General features: G+C 43.8%; 1 protein-coding gene across 1 annotated transcript in view; it reads right to left on the bottom strand.

Moving 5' to 3' along the window:
• Positions 1 to 15602, bottom strand: part of NEK6 (NIMA-related kinase 6) — a 34244-nt gene extending 18642 nt beyond the window's left edge. The window contains exons 1-5 of the mRNA XM_009864573.1: positions 15510 to 15602; positions 6910 to 7050; positions 5832 to 5894; positions 3361 to 3471; positions 181 to 289 (exon numbers count right to left, since the gene is read on the bottom strand). Of these exons, the coding sequence (XP_009862875.1) occupies positions 181 to 289; positions 3361 to 3471; positions 5832 to 5894; positions 6910 to 7050; positions 15510 to 15602 (517 nt within the window). The remainder of the gene's footprint in view (positions 1 to 180; positions 290 to 3360; positions 3472 to 5831; positions 5895 to 6909; positions 7051 to 15509) is intronic.
• Between the last annotated feature and the right edge of the window lie 3212 nt (positions 15603 to 18814).

The following is an 18814-nucleotide window of genomic DNA, read 5'->3' as shown; positions in this document are numbered from 1 at the left end:
ACTTCGGACCGAATCCTTTAACAATGAGGCAAAGAGACAGAAGGAGAGATCCATCTTGCAAGCTCCAGCCTCTCTAAACATGCATTGGCTGAACATCAGCATAATTGTTTTTGAATGTAGGCGCTTACTAATTGGAACATTATATTATTATTCAGTGAAAAGAGACTGAATTAATGTTACCTCTGTGCATCACCCTGCGGGAGTGCATGTGTTCGACTGCACTGCATAACTGCACAAAATATTTCCACACCGTCCTTTCCGGGATTAACCGTTTCTGCTTTTTAAAATACTGTGGGAGGAAATAAATAAAAGATCAGTGAAAAAGCAACATATTTGACTCGTTCCCGGACTTGTGTTAGTCAGCTGCCGGTTGCTCATGTCTTCCAGATCCGCAGCAGCACGACTTTTCTGATTAGCTTTTAACTCCTTCTCTCTTTATGCAAACTTCAATGCAGTTCACTAATTAACAACTATTATGAAAAATATGCTTAAATAGGTTTGACATTTTTGAATGGACACCAATTATAATTAGCATTAATCTCCTTAATTACCTTGCAAAACATATTTAATGCCTCAAAACAACAAATGTCTCAAATATTTTGCCTTAAGTAACAAAAGGCCATTAAAAAAAATAAATCTTGTAAACATTCATTGTTGTTGTTCCGTCTATTAACAACAAGGAGGTAACCAGTTTCCCCTTTTTAAAAGACAGCCAGAGCATCAATAAAGTATCCATGTTTCTTCTGTGATCTGCTGGAATAATATATTCTATTTCATACATAATAGGAATACTAAATTAACTGAACTCTCTCTAGTGAGGCTGAGGGACACTACTGATCAAGAGACACACAGATCTGGAAAAAGACCGTTTTGTGCACATTTACGCAGCGCCAAGAGTAGCCAAGCCCGGACTCTGAGCCAGTTCTTCATCCGTCTTTAACAAAACACACTTACAATATGCTTCAGAGGCTTAAGATTGATCCTCAGCCACTGATGCACAAGGTGGCATTGGATAACGACTATCCCTGAGAGGCTGGACACCCTTCAGCTCGCTGCAGCTGCATTTCTTTCCCATCGTGCCCACGAGATTTCCCACCGGCAGCGTGCAAGAATAAGAATAAAGGCAGAGCATTGGTTGTTGCCCCTTTCTGCATCTTGTGCTTTTTCCTCTCCGCAGACATCTGATGTCCGTTGTCACATTTTGTATTTCATGTGAAATGCTGTTACTGGCTCGTGTTTGACTCAAGTAATGGCAAACTCTCTTTTGCAGATCAGCTGCGAAGGGGCGCGACAGTGCAATTCCCCCGGCAGCAGATCTGACAGATTGCAACAGTTTCAAACCAAAACTTGATAGAGAGCACAGAGGAATTGCAGCGGGTGAGGGATAAAGTGTTACATACACAATAAAACTATTTCATTCTCATTAAAGTGCTGAAGAGCGGATATGCAAGACCACAAGTGATAATTTTCTAAATGTCATGTCCAATAAGATCCGCCTGACACTGACAAGGAAGCTCCGGCTCTCCCGTGGGTCGTCCTCCCGCTCGCTCTTGCACCGGCTTTGCCGTAGCTCATAAATAATGCAGGTACCAGGGGCGTGACAAAGTGCCTGGCTTTAGCACTCTCGCACCTTCAGAGCCTCGTTACTGCTGTTCCTACGGCCCCGCTGGAACCGAAAATCCTCACATTTAATTCCTAAATTCCCCAGGGACGGGCGAGGCGCAGGGGTGACAGAGGGGCAGGCAAGGAAACTCCACTTCTGCCGTTAAGACATTTGTTTCCTCTTGGTTTTAGTCCCTTTTCCCCCCCCGCCCCCTCTATTAACAATACCCAGAATTCTAAGTTTTGAACCAATGGAAAAACATCACTTATATGACCTGGAAAAAATCCCAGTGCATGTTCTTTATGTCTGTGGGAAAACAGCCTGGTGAGCAGCAGCAGAGAAGGCCACTTACAGCGCTGTCCGTGCCATCAGTCTAACAATCTACACATCACCTTTTGGAAAATGTAACTCCTGATTAGAATGACATGAGAAGTGATTTAAAAAAATTCCCTAACTAACTCCAGCAGACAAATGAACATATTTATCAGTAGGGAATGCTTTAAAGTAAAAACCGTAAGTGACAAAAAATGGCAAATATACAATGATGTGTCACAATGATGTAGGTAATGCTCTTAAGAAGCTCTCTAAATCAAGCAAAGCACTTGCACAGCCCAGGACGATCCCAGCCTTAACTCGTGCTCTCACAGTCCTCACTTCCTTCCCATCCTTAGCCTGAGACAAACTGCAAGTTTCCCAGGATCTGCTGGGAAAAGGGTAAAACGAGAAGCCACATGAAAACAGGGAAAGATAAAAATACACACGAGCTCTCCCTGGGCAGAAGGACAGGCCCTCAGCGAGCACCACCACGACCCTGACCCGGATCCTGCGGATCCCCACGGGGCACCGGCGGCTCCACTCGGGTTGGAGGCAGACCCAAACCCCCGCTCCTGCCACGCAGCGGCCGCGGAGCGAGCCCGGGCCTGGAATTCTGGGGTTTTCCCCAGAAGCGGCTCCACCGCCCGCCCAGGGGACTCTCCCGTGAGATGGAGCAGATTTCCACGGATGTTGCAAATTTAGCCGTTGACTATGGACTAAACGGCTAACTCGTTTGACAGCCTTTGGCCTAGTGCCTCATAGCCGTGCTGGCAAAGAAAACAAATCTGTTAATAAGATATTTTAACTGTGACAACAAGGAGGAGGAGAACTTTCCAAACATTCATTTATGATAATTACAGAATAATGATGGCAAAAATCAGGTAAAACATGGAGAGAAGGTTGAGAGTGCTAACAAACATGATATAACACATCTGTTCTCACAAGGGATGTATGTCTAAAGATTAACATGTCAAAGAAAATATAAAAGCAGGTGGTAACAGCTTAACTAAAGCTGGTTTGCAGCAATACAAGTATTCCTAAGAGCAACATAAAAGAAGAACAAGTACTCGCAACATTTTCTCAAACCCAAATCCCCACTGCAGAGAAAGTCAATACACTTTCTTGAATGTCTTCGCAGTGGCAGACAGGCTACGCGAATCGTGAGCCTGACAGTAATTAGACGTCCCCATCAACTGCAGACGGGATAAATCAACCTCGCGAGCAACACGCACGTCCCACCACATCGCTCCGAGGCGGCGAGTGGGAGCAGGGGCACAGCCTGGCAAACCTGTTGCACTGGGGCTCTGGAACCCCTCTGCGAGTCGGCAAAACCACGAGAAGAGAATAAAAGTGCTTCTTGCACAGACACGCTTATCCCCCCAGCCCCTGCCGCTGCCCGGTCCTCAAAGTTCGTCGCAGCTCTAGACGTGGCACGTGCTCACCTTAATCATCTGAGAGAGGTCACCAGCGTCAGCCAGTTCCAGGACAATGTTGAGTTCATTGTCTTCAATAAAAGAATCCAAATACTTGATTATATTGGGGTGGTTCAGTTGCTGCAGGCAGAGGGAATGCAAGGAAAGAAGTTAGAATGCTGCAGTAACAACCCCACGACACAAGACTCAGGCAGCTTCTGTGATCTCTGTGCAAAACAGTTCATGAGAGGTGCAACTACCGACCGGGCTCTGCTCTAGGCAAAACGCCTGCGAGAAATATCACTTATTGCAAGCACAGCAGAACAAGTGTCCTGAGTAAAGAGCAGTGCGGTTCAAAACAGAGTGAAACAACCTTTTCTAGTGTAAACTTGCAAAATATTTAGAAGCGATGTCCTGAAAGAAGCTTTGTTAAGCAGTAACTGGTATTTTCCCCCATTAAATATAAACAAAACCCTCAAATGTTTGTTACAGTACTCCTTGAGGTCTCTTGACCCCTTAGAAGAACAGAATTAAATTTAAAATTTGACGGATGAAAATAATGCACTAACTGCTAACTTCTGCGGCAGCTCCTGCGCCGAGCAGCCCTCTGCAGACTCCCCTGGCACCAGGCTCTGCGGGGAGAGGCAGGACCCTGCCCACGGCCCTTCACGGGCTGGATGCACAAGCCCACATTTTTATTACAACTCACTGATCTTTGAGCTCCGTTTTCCAAGAACAGCCAGGCAGACCACTCTGGGTAAGCCAAACTTACATTCTCTGTTCTTCCTTTTGTCAAACTTATTTTTAAATAACTATATTGATTCTGTTTTCAGGGTTTTTTTCTTCTTTTTTTAATAACTATTGTATATTCATGCAGCCTGGAAAAGGCTACCTGAATTTTCTTTTGTGTGTGCATTCTTACAAACCCTTAAACGAAAAAAACATTACAAACACTTTATTCTGGGTTACTGACATTTCCTATTTCTTTAATGCATCCTAAAAGTATGCTGGCAGTTACTGCCTGATGTGTACACACAGCAGCACTGCCAGCCAGTGGCAGGTGGACAGGTAAGCCACCACGAAACGAGGGAGTGTGGGTGCTGGCAGCCCAAACGCTGATTACAGACAAGTTCTTGAGCTGTTTTACCTAAACCTTTTTGACAATATTAAGAAATACATCCCCTTTGCATCTGTAATACAATGGGATTCAAACTGACTTAACTTACTCAGATTTCGGACTCCTGGCCAAGCAGGAATTCAGCGACAGATCCCAGTTCAGTTACCAGCACACCGGAGTGTTTGTGCCGACTGTCAGCAACCCTCCCCGCTCCCCTTCACCCCCAGCAAAATGGATCTAACAGAATGCCTCCCGGCTTTCTGCAAAATATTGCACAAAAGAACCTGGTTTTATGGCCCCTGTTGAGCTCGATGGATCCCGTTCACTTCCACAACCCGGCCGTGCGCTGACCCCGGCTGGGATCTGGCTCGGGGCGGGGGCTCCACCCGAGGAATAAGGTGCCTCTGGTCTCCCCGCCCAGCGGACGGAGCCGACCTGCTGCAGACTCCTGCCATCCTGGCTATTTTATCTGCATTTTCCTCCAACTCTAATAAAATTGCACATTCTGCTCTAAATAAATCCTGCGCAAGTTTATGACATCTTCCATAATCAGAGTTCAAGACAAAACCAACTACTTAGAACCCAAAAATACTACAAATCCTCTTGTCAAACGTTGCCTGATTTTTCTCCATGACTTAAGTGCCCGGATCACGTTCACACAAGCACTATCTTCATGTTTATTCCTCCGTGCCTTCACTACAGCCTAGCAGACTCAAGCTTTGTTCTCAACTGCATGAATATAAATCAACAATTTAAATAGAAATACCCAAAAATCCATTTACAAAATGATTTAATAATTAAAATTAAATTTGACTGGCTAAACTAAAATTTTAGCCTTCTACAATCTGTTGCGTTTGCTCAAAATAGATATTTAAAGTGCAAGGCATATAGATTTTCTACCAAAATTTTGAAACAAATTACTGAGATGGAAAAAAAAAAATTATTACTTGGTTCAGTCGCGTAAAAAAACCCACCTTACTTGTTTCAGAGCCTTTATCTAAACCATCTTTTTTCATGTGTGATATGTATACATACATATAGACAGGACATGCACATGTACAACTGTTTCCCCAGGTAGCTAGTTCATTAATTAGCTTATTTTAAAGTGACAAATCAAAACACATACAGGGTAGAATTTACATGCCTCTATGAAGGAGGAGTACTTACCTTTTTTTTCATGACAGAAAGATTTTTAACAGATTCTGTAGACTATAGGCAGAAAACTCAGTAAGTTAAGCTTTAACACAAAACATTCTAGCTTGCGGAAGAAAGCAGGGCCCATCCAGACCATGGTGTGTGGGGGCTTTATGAGCTTTCTCTGCCACGAGAGGCAAATGACTATTGCCAACCCAAAACCAGAAAAAGTCAGTGCAAAAATTCTTACCTTCAAGAGGTCAATCTCTTTAATGCAATCTTGCCTAGCCTTGGCATCCATCATTTCAAAAATCTTCAAAGACAAAAATACAGAAGATTAACATGAAACAACAGCAACAACAAAGACATTGCAATTTTAACGCGAAATTGGTCTTTCCTCCCCTAATTTGTAGAGCTGCTATAATGAGCATATACACAACCACCAGATCAAAGATAGACCCGTGTTTTAGTTCAGAAGCACTAAAGGGCTAGCAATAGGGTAACACTGACTTTAGAACCCGTAGGCAATATTCTAAGCCGCGCAACAGATAAAGATACTAGTTTCTCAATTTGCTGTCATGATTTTCAAAACAGCTAGTTTAGTCGCTATTAATCTCACACAGTAAATAAGAGATAAAATGTTTACTTTTCCTTTTAAACAGCTTCCACTGGTTTAACAATAATATTGAGCATTAATATTCATTCTGTAATAACCAGAGAGTAAGCCACTAGAAACAAGAGTTTAAAGGATCTGTTGAAGGATTAAAGGCAAATTTCTTCAAACAAAATGCTATTCTGAACATTGCACGATACTTTAAGCCAAGTTACAAGTCTATGCCGCTCACATGAAAGTTTTTCAGAAATTCTTCTAAAAGCAAGCACAGACATTTTTCCTTTTCATGCTCTTGCGTGAGATGAATCTCTCAGCTCTGGGACTATGGTCATTAGGGCCTTGCTCTTTTACACACATTTAATAATAATTTAGTAAACTCTTTTTATAAAGTAATAAGCGAAATTAAAAATAAACACGAAATTGTGCTACTGCTACGTAATTCTGATTTAGGAACATAACCCCACTCCAAGAACCCTCTAAAATCCGACTGAATAAAATAAGAAAGCAGAGTGTTGGCATTTTCTAACATAAAAATATCAAACCAGATCACCCAGTGCTCTCAAACCTTGAACTCTCAACTTATAGAGCATTTTATTGCACTATTACTGCTGATAAAATACCAAAAGAGGTGTTTGACTCGGAGTAATCTGTGGAGACGCTTAGAACATTCCCACTCTACTTGCCAGACCTTAGAACTTTGAACTTAAATGCTCACCTGAACTTTCTTTAATGCCACAGGTTTTCTGTCCAGAAGACAAGTTGCTCTGTAAACTTCGCTGAACTGCCCTCGCCCAATCTTTTTCTCTATCTGAAAATCTGCCAACGTGCAGCGGTACGGATACGACGTTAAATGTCTCTGTTGAAGTCAAAAGAAATTAAATCAATGAACCAGAAGAAGTGATGCAAACCATGAAACTGCATTCCCAATCTCTATTCTCTCTAACTGCAAACTAGTCAATCCTATGACTAATGATACTCAGGAGGTTAAGCTCCTCTCAGTAAGGACTGCTTGGCCAGAAAGGCAAAGAAATTTGGTGTGCAACAGAGTGGTCCCGCTTTCTTTTTCCCACCTTCAGTTTTCTTTGTTCACTTCAGACAACCCTGCACCAGAGCAACAGTGATGCAGAAGAGCAGCACAGGGCTGCCATGCGTGTGCACACACGTTAACGGCAGAGACTCCTGTAAAAATACCGAATAAACCAAAGCACAAAACTCGTAACAGCTACCAAACACGAACAGAAGAGAGCAGAGCCGAGATGTTGTAACGGGCACAGCCTCTCGCTCTCATTGCGGATGGTTGGCAGTTTAATCTGTGCTGATCAGTCTATAGATAATTCTGACCTAAAAGCATTAATTCCTAGCAAATCCATGGGCAACACAGGCTGAATTCAGTTAAATGATTTTTTTAAAAAGGAAATAAAAGCCTTGCCTTCCATGTAAGTAATTAATTAGTCCCAAACTACTGCCTCCCTAGTTACACACCCTCTCACCACCTTTGCCTGCTTGCCTCCCTTGGCAGATGCTGGTGTTACCCTGGAGCAGTCTCAGGTAAATACCCAGCCAGGCAGGTAGCCACGGCCTAACGAGAATTACGTACTCCATGGACTAGGAACTGCTCCCTAGAGCCGGTCCCGTCTCTTCTGTAATTAACAGGACTGCTAACCGATGCTTCAAAGAGGAATTGCGAAAACAAATTACTTAAAGTTGCACTGTGTGCTGTCAGACAGTTTGAAGCTCCAGCCCCACGAGCCATTTCAGAGCTCCCAGGGAAACCCACAACAAGACAGGTCCACGCCAGAGGTTGGGGCCGGGGCTCCCCAGGCATGCAGCCATCGCCTGCAGCTGCATCTTCGGGGACAGCCCCAGCCCAGGAGGGGTGTCCGGCCACGGCTGCCCCGTCAGTCCCCAAAAGGGCGCTGGGGCGGGAGGGGAGGTTTACATCGTGGGTAAAGCCTTCAGCCCAGCATCCTCTGCCAGCACCACGCTGCAGGCAGCACCAGGATCATAGATCATAGATCACAGACTGGCCTAGGCTGGAAGGGACCTCAGAGATCATTTAATCCAACTTCTCTGTCATGGGCAGGGACACCTCTCAACTAGACCAGGCAACACATGGGGACCAAGCAGAAATCAAACCTGCAACCTCGGTGTTGTCATTGTTGTCAGCTCAAGCCACTGAGTTAACCGGCTCTCTGACAGTGCGTATTTATTTTGACAAATAAATTGGTTTGGACTTCTTTTCTTTGCAATAGAAACAAAAACGACTACCAGTTGACAAGCAACAGAAAGCATCAATCAGACTTCTGAAAAGATTCCAGATTTCAAGGTGTCTGCACAACACAGAACTACAGAGGTTTTGTAAACATAGGTTTAAAATTCAGTGTTTTTAAGAAAGCTCACCAATGAAGTCCCCTAAATAGGAATTCCTGCCCCACAAACTGCACCAATCAACCTAGACAAGCTATTTTGAAAACTGTCACCTTTACAGCATCTTTATCCCGACAAATGCAGGAAAAATCCCCACAACGAAATCTACTTCAGGCACACGCAGGAGAGAAACGATCACGCGTTATAAACGCTGATGATACGGAGATGTGGACGTAAATCCCAAATCAGACAATGAGAAGACTGTCAGGTCCTTTTGCTCTCAGCGCGCCCCTCATGCCCCTGGCAGCGGGAGGCTGGAGCGTGTCCCGCGCGTCCGCGCCCCTGCCCGGCACCCGCTGAGGACACCGCGCTCGACTCGCAGCTGAGAAGTTTACGAACTCCAGAGAAGACAAAAACGCAACGCCACAACATCCCGCCAACGTCTGCTAATTCAAAGAGGCACATAAACGGAAATTTAGCTCCAGGCCATCATGACCATCAGCTTTCTCGGTTTAAGTTCCCTAAAAGAGCAAACCTACTCCTTTTCAGATTAAATGGCACTTTGAGCAATTATTTCTGAAACGCCAGGGCCACAGCTAAGCTCCTTCATCCATCAGCATGAGCATGTAAATATTCTCCGAGAAAATTTTAATTCATGAAGAGGAACCTACACAAACAAGCAGCCTGCATTAGGATTTGCAGGAATCCTCACTTCATTCCAGGGAGCACAACCAAAACATTAGTTGAGGCGCATTTTTGTGTGCTGAAGCCACCAGAGCAACGTCTGCACACAAGCATTTGCGATAACTAGTCAGGAACATCTCCGTTTCCTTTTTACATAGGAACTACCAAGCAAATTAACTGAGCTGTCCAGTCCAATCACTTTACCCAGCCAAACTGAAAGTGTCGGTATACAAAGTTACAAAACATTTTTCCTCAATTAAAAAATGGAAAGGAATCAAATAATTTCCTTAACCATGAACACGTGCCTCCTGAGCCAGACTCCTGAGCAGTAAGAAGGTTTGAGCAAAAGCTTTTCTAACTTGGGACTTAACATTCACAATAGACGTATCCGTTTAAACAAGATTTTATGAAGCAACTACCACAAAACTCCCTTTTTAAGGAAGAAAACTCTGCTGCAATCAAGGATGGTATCCATTTGCCCTTCGTACATCATTAAATTGTGTTTAAAACAAGAAGGTTTAAGTGTAAATTAATATTTTAAGCATGTGCCAAGAAATATCTAGCGACTTCTTAACTTGAAAATACAAATAAACGTTAGGCAAGTGACGGGGGGTGTGTGTCCTGACCACTTTCCCATGGTTAGCACATGACGCCTGCCTGTCGTGCTGGAGTTAGTGCTGGCTGATGACTGGACACCTCAGCTGATAGGTTCTGGCATCCTCCAGGACTACAGCTGCACATTTACATATGCAATGACCTAGATTTGCATTTGCTATCACAACCTATCAGACCTAATTAAAGTAATGGAGCTTTCACAGAGGCTGGAAGATGTTTGATACGGCGCAAGGCAGAGAGCGAGCTCAGGTTAGACCAAGCCGTGCCAGAGAGCTCCCTCTTGATGACGGGAGCCCGTTTCCCAGAGGTCTCTTAAAAATGAACCTTCTGTTACGCTTTCCTCTACTTACCCATACGTAACTCTTCCAAATACTGCCACAAGGACACATTTAGAATACCTAAGAAAAACCTACCTCCTCAGAATACCGTCCCTATAGTCTGGCCTGGCACACATTTCACTTTATTTCATGACTTTTGACAGGGGGAACTCCATTTTTTCCCCGAGTCTCTCCACATTTAACCGCTATATTTTTTCACAAAGCTGTCAAAGAACCAAAGCCTATCCTTTTAAATAAACCACGATCTTTATTTCTGCAAATCTCAAAGAGTTTTCATATACAGATATAAATTGCGTGTAAAATTAGACAGCATCACCATCTTCAAAACTGTTCATCAGAAACAGATTCTCTCATTTCCAGGACAGATTCAGGCCCAGTGAACAGTTCAGCTCTGCATGAATACGGTATAACCAAGCCACTGTCTCTGCAGAACAAGTTTCAGGGTCAATGATGGAGCTCGAATTATTAAAAGAAATAAAAAGAAGGGGAGAAAAACCCAACCACCCAACCAACCAAAAAATCCCTCCGACCATTGGAGCTCTAAAGAAAATTGGGCTGTTTGCACATTTCTGTTCCCAGGGCAGCTGGAGGAAGGGGACAGGCTGGGAAGAACTAGTTTTGAGACAAAGACTGTTCTCTTTATCCAACAATGAAGTCTCATTCTTCTACTACTCCAATAAAAAAAAAAAGACACAAAACCCCCTGCCAAATATTAAAGTCAATTAATTCCTCATCTGAATAAAGAGGCTATTCATTTTAAAGAAGAAATGCAGAGATTATTCCAGGAACAAGCTATTCTGGACAGCATCTCTGGCGTGCATGCTCTCTTTTCGATGTAACCACTGATGCGAGAGCAAAAATTTCAAAGCTGGCAGAAGTACACGACGACAACCCTCGTAGCAATACTTAAGGGAGAAGTTGGCCGGAACTTTCAGCCTCAGATTTTGAGGTGTTACAAGACTTTCTGCAAAACAGAGTACAGCAAGTTTTTGTAATACTAAAAAACCAAAATGCAATTAAATAAAGACTTCAGTTATATGAGCTGGGACACACCTGAGCATGTATGCTGAAAGGATAAGAAACTTAATTAAAGATTAATAGGAGTCTATAAAGCAGATCGTAAAGCAACCCAGGGAAATACGGGGTATGACGGTATCAGAAAAGCTCCTTGGTATATACTTGCTCTCTGGTGATAGGACATAGTTTGCACTTACGCTTCCACGTTTTCAGGGCTGGCTGTTACTGCGCCAGCAGAGAGGCTGGACAACAGGTCAGAATTTCTACTTTGGGATAAAGAAGAAGAAGAAGAAGAAGAAGAAAAAGAAGAAGAAGAAGAAGAAGAAGAAGAAGAAGAAGAAGAAGAAGAAGAAGAAGAAGAGGAAGAAGAAGAAGAAGAAGAAGAAGAAGAAGAAGAGGAAGAAGAAGAAGAAGAAGAAGAAGGAAAAGCGGTTCTGTAGAAAAATTTCCACTCTCCAGCACAACTGAAGTTTGGCCAATAGATTTACCTCTTCGTAATTATTTCAGATCTGGGGAAAACCTGAACAGTCCTGAGAAAACTATGCAGGCAGCCCCTCCTGCAGCCTCTAACCCAGCGTTTCAGGGAAAGGAGAGCACTGAAAGACCAAAGAGAAAAATCAGTGAAATACTAACACACTGCAGAGCGAAGCCTGTACGACTGCTTCTCCCAGAGGCAGAGAAAAAATAAGCCTGAACGAGCTGAAAAAAGGGGAATGTTAACAGCTAATTGCACAATATATAAACCCAAAGTGCTAATGTTAATTAATAATAAAGTCAGTTGCTTTACTGCTGCCCGATTGGCATGTGCAAAACTGGCACTAGTCATCATCTGCACAAATGCCTACAAGGTCACAAGGCGTTTAGATTATTTGTAATCAACCTAAAAATCACTAAAGATTGGCTAATGAACAGTTAAAAAGTCAGACACTACAATCTTTAGATGCCAATAAAAGCATCTTTCCTGTAGAGCCACAAAATGAAATATTCTTTAGAAGAATAAAAACATACTCGCCCAATTAATTTTCTGAAATCTCATTAAAAAATTTATCCCGACTAAGTCATACACTTCTGACCTGAATTTTAATTATCTTTACACTGGATATAAGGGGTTTTTTTCTGATATTTGCAATGCATCATTAATTTTAAAGGAATGGTTTCCTTGCTTCTAAAGTGCATACTTCATCTGAATGACATTTACCGTAAACTAATTTCACCTTTAAAAGACATCTGCGATAGTAGATGGGGAAGCTTCAGCCCCTCCAGTCGAACACGTGTACATTATAAGCAATGATTTACTACCACATCAGCGTTCCAAACCTCTTTATGATGTCCCAAATTACACACCCATCTCCATTCAATAATGTCTACCTGAAAAGAATTTTGCATACTTCAAGGTTGAAATTCCAGTGTGAATTTACAAGAACACATTAGAACAGATTGATTAAAAAAGGGACTTTTAAGCTCACAAGAGATGAGGGAACTTAAAATATGGATTATCCTTCACACAGGTAGTCAAGTGATCACTGAAGAACGCACCAGGTTTTGCAATTTGCCGCTGCAAAACTAGACTATGCAGTCATCTTAAAATAACCTAGAATTTGAAGTTTGCTGAAGAACTTGATTTGATTTTCAAAGTTTTAATATCCCTATCAGCAGATATTTGTGCTAGCTTAAGACAAGGAATGAGAGAAATACCAGCTTAAAAATAGCAGACCAAAGCGATACTCACAAAACTAATATTAACATAGAAATTCAGAGAATTATAAATTTAAGAGTCTCAGTTCAACTGTACCTTCATTTTGCAGACCAAAATGACATGACCACACCAGCTCTGCTGCTAAGCTGTGTGAGTATATTAAAGGGTTGTTTAAAAGTGAGTTACTGTGTTTATTTAGTGCAGAAACGAAGTCAAGCTCCGTAGCTTTATATCACTGATTTACTCACAATTAGCGTTTACTGCTTAGACACTAAGTAATCTGGAGACTCAGACGCTTGACGCTCTGGCACATTACTACAAAACCTTCTGCCTCCCGCCGACAAACCCCATCAGGGTAATGCTGGGCAGGTAAGGGAGCCAAGAGCTAAACCTGTGCTTTTATTTGGCCTTCTCCCTATCCATATATGCACTTACTCTAGAAAACTTCCAAATACAAAGCATTACTCTAAAGTGTCATCTTATTACTAAATTATAGTAATGAAAGGCCAAAAAAAGTCTGATAACTCACAGCTGTATACCAACTAGTTATAAAACAAGAGTAACACCTCTGTCAGAACAAAAAAAAAACCAAACCAAACCAAACCCAAAAAACTTTAAGCCGCAGCATAACTACAAAGTTCCTACCAGAGGAGCCCACGGTTGCTCTGGTCTTTGATGGGGCTGTGCGTGTGACACAGCAGTTTTGAACAAAAGGGCCATTCCCCACAAAAACCCCTCCTCTTGAAAGACTCTAAAAGCTCAAGTTTGGTTTTTTCTGCTTAAGCTTTGATCTCAGCCATTCATGACATTTCCTCTAAGATCAGTTTGGTCAATTTTTCCTTCCAAGCCTCTCTCTCCACCATAGACTATTACATAGCATGTCTGTGTTCATTTCTTTCTTCTGAAGAAAGAAATTATGTCATTTTGGATTCTTCCAGGTAATAGGTACTAGAAAATTGAAAATTGTATGTAATTACGTTCCTGCAAAATGGACAATCAGACATATGTAATAAGCAACCGTACCATGCCATCAGTGTAAGCCAGCCTGCCCTCTAAATAGTACAACTGCTGTTAATTTCTAAACGGAGTTTGCTAAGGAGATTGGTTTGGGGTTTGTTTTTTTTCCCAATTCTCTGGTAGACTGTATAGTTTTGCTATTCAGCTTTTTTTAAATTTTATTTTACGAGTAAAACCAAAGAAAGTCTTTCTGCAATCCTAATTCCAAACTACATCATTCTCAGAACAGTTAATGCACTTGGAATCCTCCATTAACATAACCTGGATACTGTGAGAGCGGAGGGGAGGTTTCACTGCACAATGACCATCCAGCAAAATGAGCCCACTCAGCATCAGCAGAACATAGATTATTAGCTACTAATTACACTTAACTATGTCATTACAAATTCTAACATGTGCTCTGAGATGCCATGAATGTATCTGCTGCACAGGAACACTTCCTAATCTTGTTCATGAAATAATTACAGGGGCTCTATCCTGCCAAATGAGGCAGTAATTAACCCTAATTGCTCGAAATGCAACTGGCTAATTCTAGGAGATTAATCAAGGGGATTCAATTATTATTAAATGACTTAATATGACAAATTGCTGCATTAGGAGAGGGGGGCTTTGCTCCGTACGACGTTACTTTCCCAGCAGCGCCGCGTTAAGACACATCCATCGCTGTGCTCCGTGTAGGCAACTCACTGCTCTGGGAGATCGTGCTCCGCGTTTCAATACGGCTTTCCTGACGGCCGCTGCCTGTTCGAGGAACCTGCATCAGCACGGGACGGCACGTTTGGAATGACAAATTCACACCCGCAGCCCCCTCCCTAAGGTAACGTTACAGCACGGTTGCAGTACTCGTCTTTCTGACTGCTTTTTCTTGATGCTTTTTGTTTACTCCTCAAAACCCATGCAGGTAAAACTTAATCGTTGTGATAAACAGTCTACAAAAGGCAAGCAGGCAGAATTCACAAAACAAGTTTCACGGCTACGCTGAAGGGATCGACAGCGACTGCAGGTCTAACCCAAACTTTAGCTCGCTTCCGCAGAGAGGCCCCGAAGAGACACACGGGCTGCTGGAGTCAAACTTGGTAACAGTAAGGACAAAGCACCTTGCGGGGGAGATTCCAGAGACTCACAGGAACCGCAGTCCGAGAGCCTACAGCTTCATGTAGGACCAACTTTTTCCTGTATTTGGTAATTATTTCTTCATTTATTATTAAACTATAAAAGGAGATAAAATACATTTATTCACTTACACAAACAACTGCTTTTCTTTGGCATTTTCTTCAAAGAACCATAGAGAAGAGAAAGCCAACACAGTACATGTTTTTATAAGATGATTTAAAAATACTCACTTTAAGCAAAATTCAAACTATTTTCTTTTTCTCTTACTATCATCAAAAAAAATGGATTCAGAAAACCCTGACCGGCTGGCAGAATCCCAAACTGGATATACCCTAAAACTGCTACAACTGCCCAATAAATAAAAGGGGGGAAAAAGAAAAAAGGCTAAATACTAAGAGAGCTATCGACCTTTACAAAAGGAAAGGAAGAAAACAGACAAGGAGAGAGATCAGGGACACAGGCACTTACCTGAGGATCATGCTGGTACTCCTGCCCCGGCAGCTTGCAGAGAGGGTTGTTCTGGTCCCCTCGATGGTGTGGATGGTTATGTTGCCCTTCCATGGTATCATACCAGACTCTGCCTCACAGTTCTGCTGGAGTTAAAAGAGAGAAGGGAGAGAGAAGTCTCGTCACTGGCCATGGAGTGCTGGAAGTAGAAAACTCTTTCTCAACAGAGCAGGAACTGATTCCTTCCCTTCCTTCCCTTGGACTGACTCATGCACACAATTCTCCAAGAAAGAAACCCCTTGTCGACCACCACCCCCCGAGCTGGTCGCCGCAAGCAGAGCTGCACCCCACAAGCCGAGAGGACAGCAACAGGTCAGAGCTGCCCTCCTCTCCCAGGGCTGCAAAACCAAACCACCAGCATCACAAGTGTTATGGGCATCATCTCCTAATAAGCCCAATAGCAGACAGCAGGTTACCTTGGTTAGCGGGACGTCATCTACAGAAGACACTGCTTCTGTCACCTCTCACAGCAGCTGGCCCGACTGCCCCAGAGCCACTGAGCCGAGATGGCCCCAGCGGTCGCTCAGTGGCCAGCTGAGGGTTAGCACCCCTCCGTCTGCCAAACAAAACCCCCACACAGTCCCACCAAACAGCTGTAGCTTTCTTTGGCCAGAGACCACCTGAAAGTGTGACCGAGCTGAATCAAAGTATTGCACAGTAGGACAAGAGTACTTTTATTTTGAGCAGTATCATAAAACCAAGCAAGAGCTTGTGCATAAGAGGAAGGAAGAGGACGCACAAGTACTTGAGTGAGAGGGCTCAAGGCCGAGGTTCTTGTCAGCTGTAACACGAACCAGTTGGAAGGAACTGGAAGCGTGGCAGTCAGTTTCCATTTTGAAGAATTAAAACAAAAAATTAAAAAAAATGAGAAGTGAAATTCCCACAATGGTGAAGCAAAGGAACTTATTTCCCCAAACTGGATGTACCAGACTTGTCATTATTTCAGTAGGCTGCTGGACATTTGAAAACACCACCCGAGCCCAACGCAGAGCAGCAGGGGTACCCCTGCTCTCGAATGCCCATCGCCACGGCACAGAAATATCCCGTTCCTCCGGCTGCGTGCGCAACTGCGGTGCCTCAGCGTCAGGAGGAGCCACCCAGCCCACAAAGCCTGGCTGCCACGCAGAGACCACCCGAAGCAGTTTGCGGGCTGTCCCCCTCTGCAGAGGGCCAGCTCGGAGGCGGCAGCTTCCAGCCCAGCACGGCAGAGCGATCAGGAACGACCGTCTGCTCACCTGCAAACACGGAGCCGTAGCGGGCACGGGCTGCGATGCGCTGCCCATCAGGCAGCCGAGATGCTCCCAGTCTGGAACACAACCGGGATCCCACGGTCACCAGCGCCCTGCACAGCTTTTAGGAATGCTGCAGTCAGCAGCAATACATATTTTCTAGCCCTTCTGGGAAACAAAAACCATACTCGAACTATCAGTGTCACCACGTCTGAGCCTGACGCTGAGCCAAATCCGGGTAATTTTATCAGCTGCTCGGGGGCCGCACGGAGCACATCGCAGCGCCCCTTGCTCCATGCCAGGTCTGGGGTCAGGCTCCAGCCCCGAGCAAAGCCAGCCCTCAATTTCCCAGCAAATATAGAACTTGCACAACACACACACACACACACGTTCTTTCTCCACAAAGGACTATATGCAGGTTTGGGGGGCTTATTTAATCACGTTATTCGTAACTAATTATTCGTTATCCACACACGCTCTAGGTAATACGCCACTCGGAGCCACACTGTTGCTGTCCTCCGCAGCGACGAGAAGCCTAATGGTGACAAGGGAAGATTTAGAGGCCAACGCAAGCATTTGCAGAAACTTGTTTCAAGAGTTTTGGCAAGTATTCACTCAGCAAAAGAGCACAACCTGACCTCATTAGTGTATTAATAGTGTGTGCCCGGCACTTGGGCAATGACTAACTCTTCATTTAAAATACAAAGGTATTTTAAATATTTGGAGGAGTGGGGGAGAAAATGTGATGCAGAAGAATTTCTGTAGCAAGTTGTGCTTGTCTTTTTTTAACAGCTGTCAGTGAAATAAGCCTTTAGCTCTGGCAGATCCTTCCCAACACCAGCTACTGTAACACGCACACACGCTGGACTGGGGAGAAAGCAGAGAAAAGGCTCCTCTTGTTTCTGAAGCAAATGAACTTTCACTAATGAACACTCACTCAAAAAGGGTTAAGAGAGCTGGAGTACCTGCTGCATGTAAACAGGCCAACACATGGGTCGCTCCCAACAAAAACAGTTTTTCAAGGTTGGTACTACAAAGCTCCAGTGGGGGAGGGACAATCACTATTAGTACGAAGTTTGATTTTAAGATTCCCTTGGTAACAGGCATCTGTAGGCTTACTGTTAACCAGGTCAATATGCAAAAAAATTAAAAGATGTCTCTTAATATCAATATTAAACTGTTCTATGAAACTTGTACCTTACATTACACTGCCAGAATTATCTTAGTTATTTTATTATTCATGATTTGAAGGAAGGCTGTTTACTTCCTGCGAGAACGGAACACAAGCTCTTTCTAAGTGCACAAGCACAGAGCAAACACTGCCAGGGACTGCGGGCTACTGACAGCCTCACTTCTCGCCACTCGTCTCCAAAGGAATTCAGAAATTTCCCATTTACAGCCTTGAGATAAAAGGCATGTCCAGGCAGCGTCACGTGAAATATCTGTAGTCTTACTACTGATCACACATCGCATCTACTGTGTCCTGCCTTTGGGAAGGACTAAAGCTGAAAACGAGAAAAGGGAGTTATTTCTGAATAGGAGAACCTGTGTCTGATCACACAAATCTGGGACAATTCCTAAGAGAACCACAACTCCCAGCTGCCATAAGGAGACTGAAGACACAGTTCCTTACCGTGAGGGAAGACAATTAAGAGCTCAGAAGAGCCTGCCTGCCACGAGCCCAGGGTGTGCGTTTGGTCACTGCTAGCTTCAAGTGCTACAGCTGGAAGAGAAGGAAGAAGAACGAACAAAATACCAGCTTTGAAAAGAGATACGGCACAGCTCACATGACACCAGCTCCGAGCCCGCTGACACCGCCGGGACAGCGTGTCCTGCTCGGAGCTGTCAGCTCGGCTATTCTGGGCTGTGGGCGAGCACGGGCCATAGGTAGGCTGGAAGAGGCAGCCCCGGGAAGGGGCTTCACAGAGGGTCTTCTAACAGCAGCCACACAAAAGCACTTGGTTACGCCAAAAAATACACGGATTGCACAGAATTGCAACTCCACAACACTCTACGGGGGTTTGGAGATTTTATTTT

Source organism: Apaloderma vittatum, unplaced genomic scaffold (assembly GCF_000703405.1).
Source record: "Apaloderma vittatum isolate BGI_N311 unplaced genomic scaffold, ASM70340v1 scaffold17112, whole genome shotgun sequence".
NCBI lineage: Eukaryota > Metazoa > Chordata > Aves > Trogoniformes > Trogonidae > Apaloderma > Apaloderma vittatum.
This window is presented reverse-complemented; position numbering and strand designations above follow the sequence as displayed.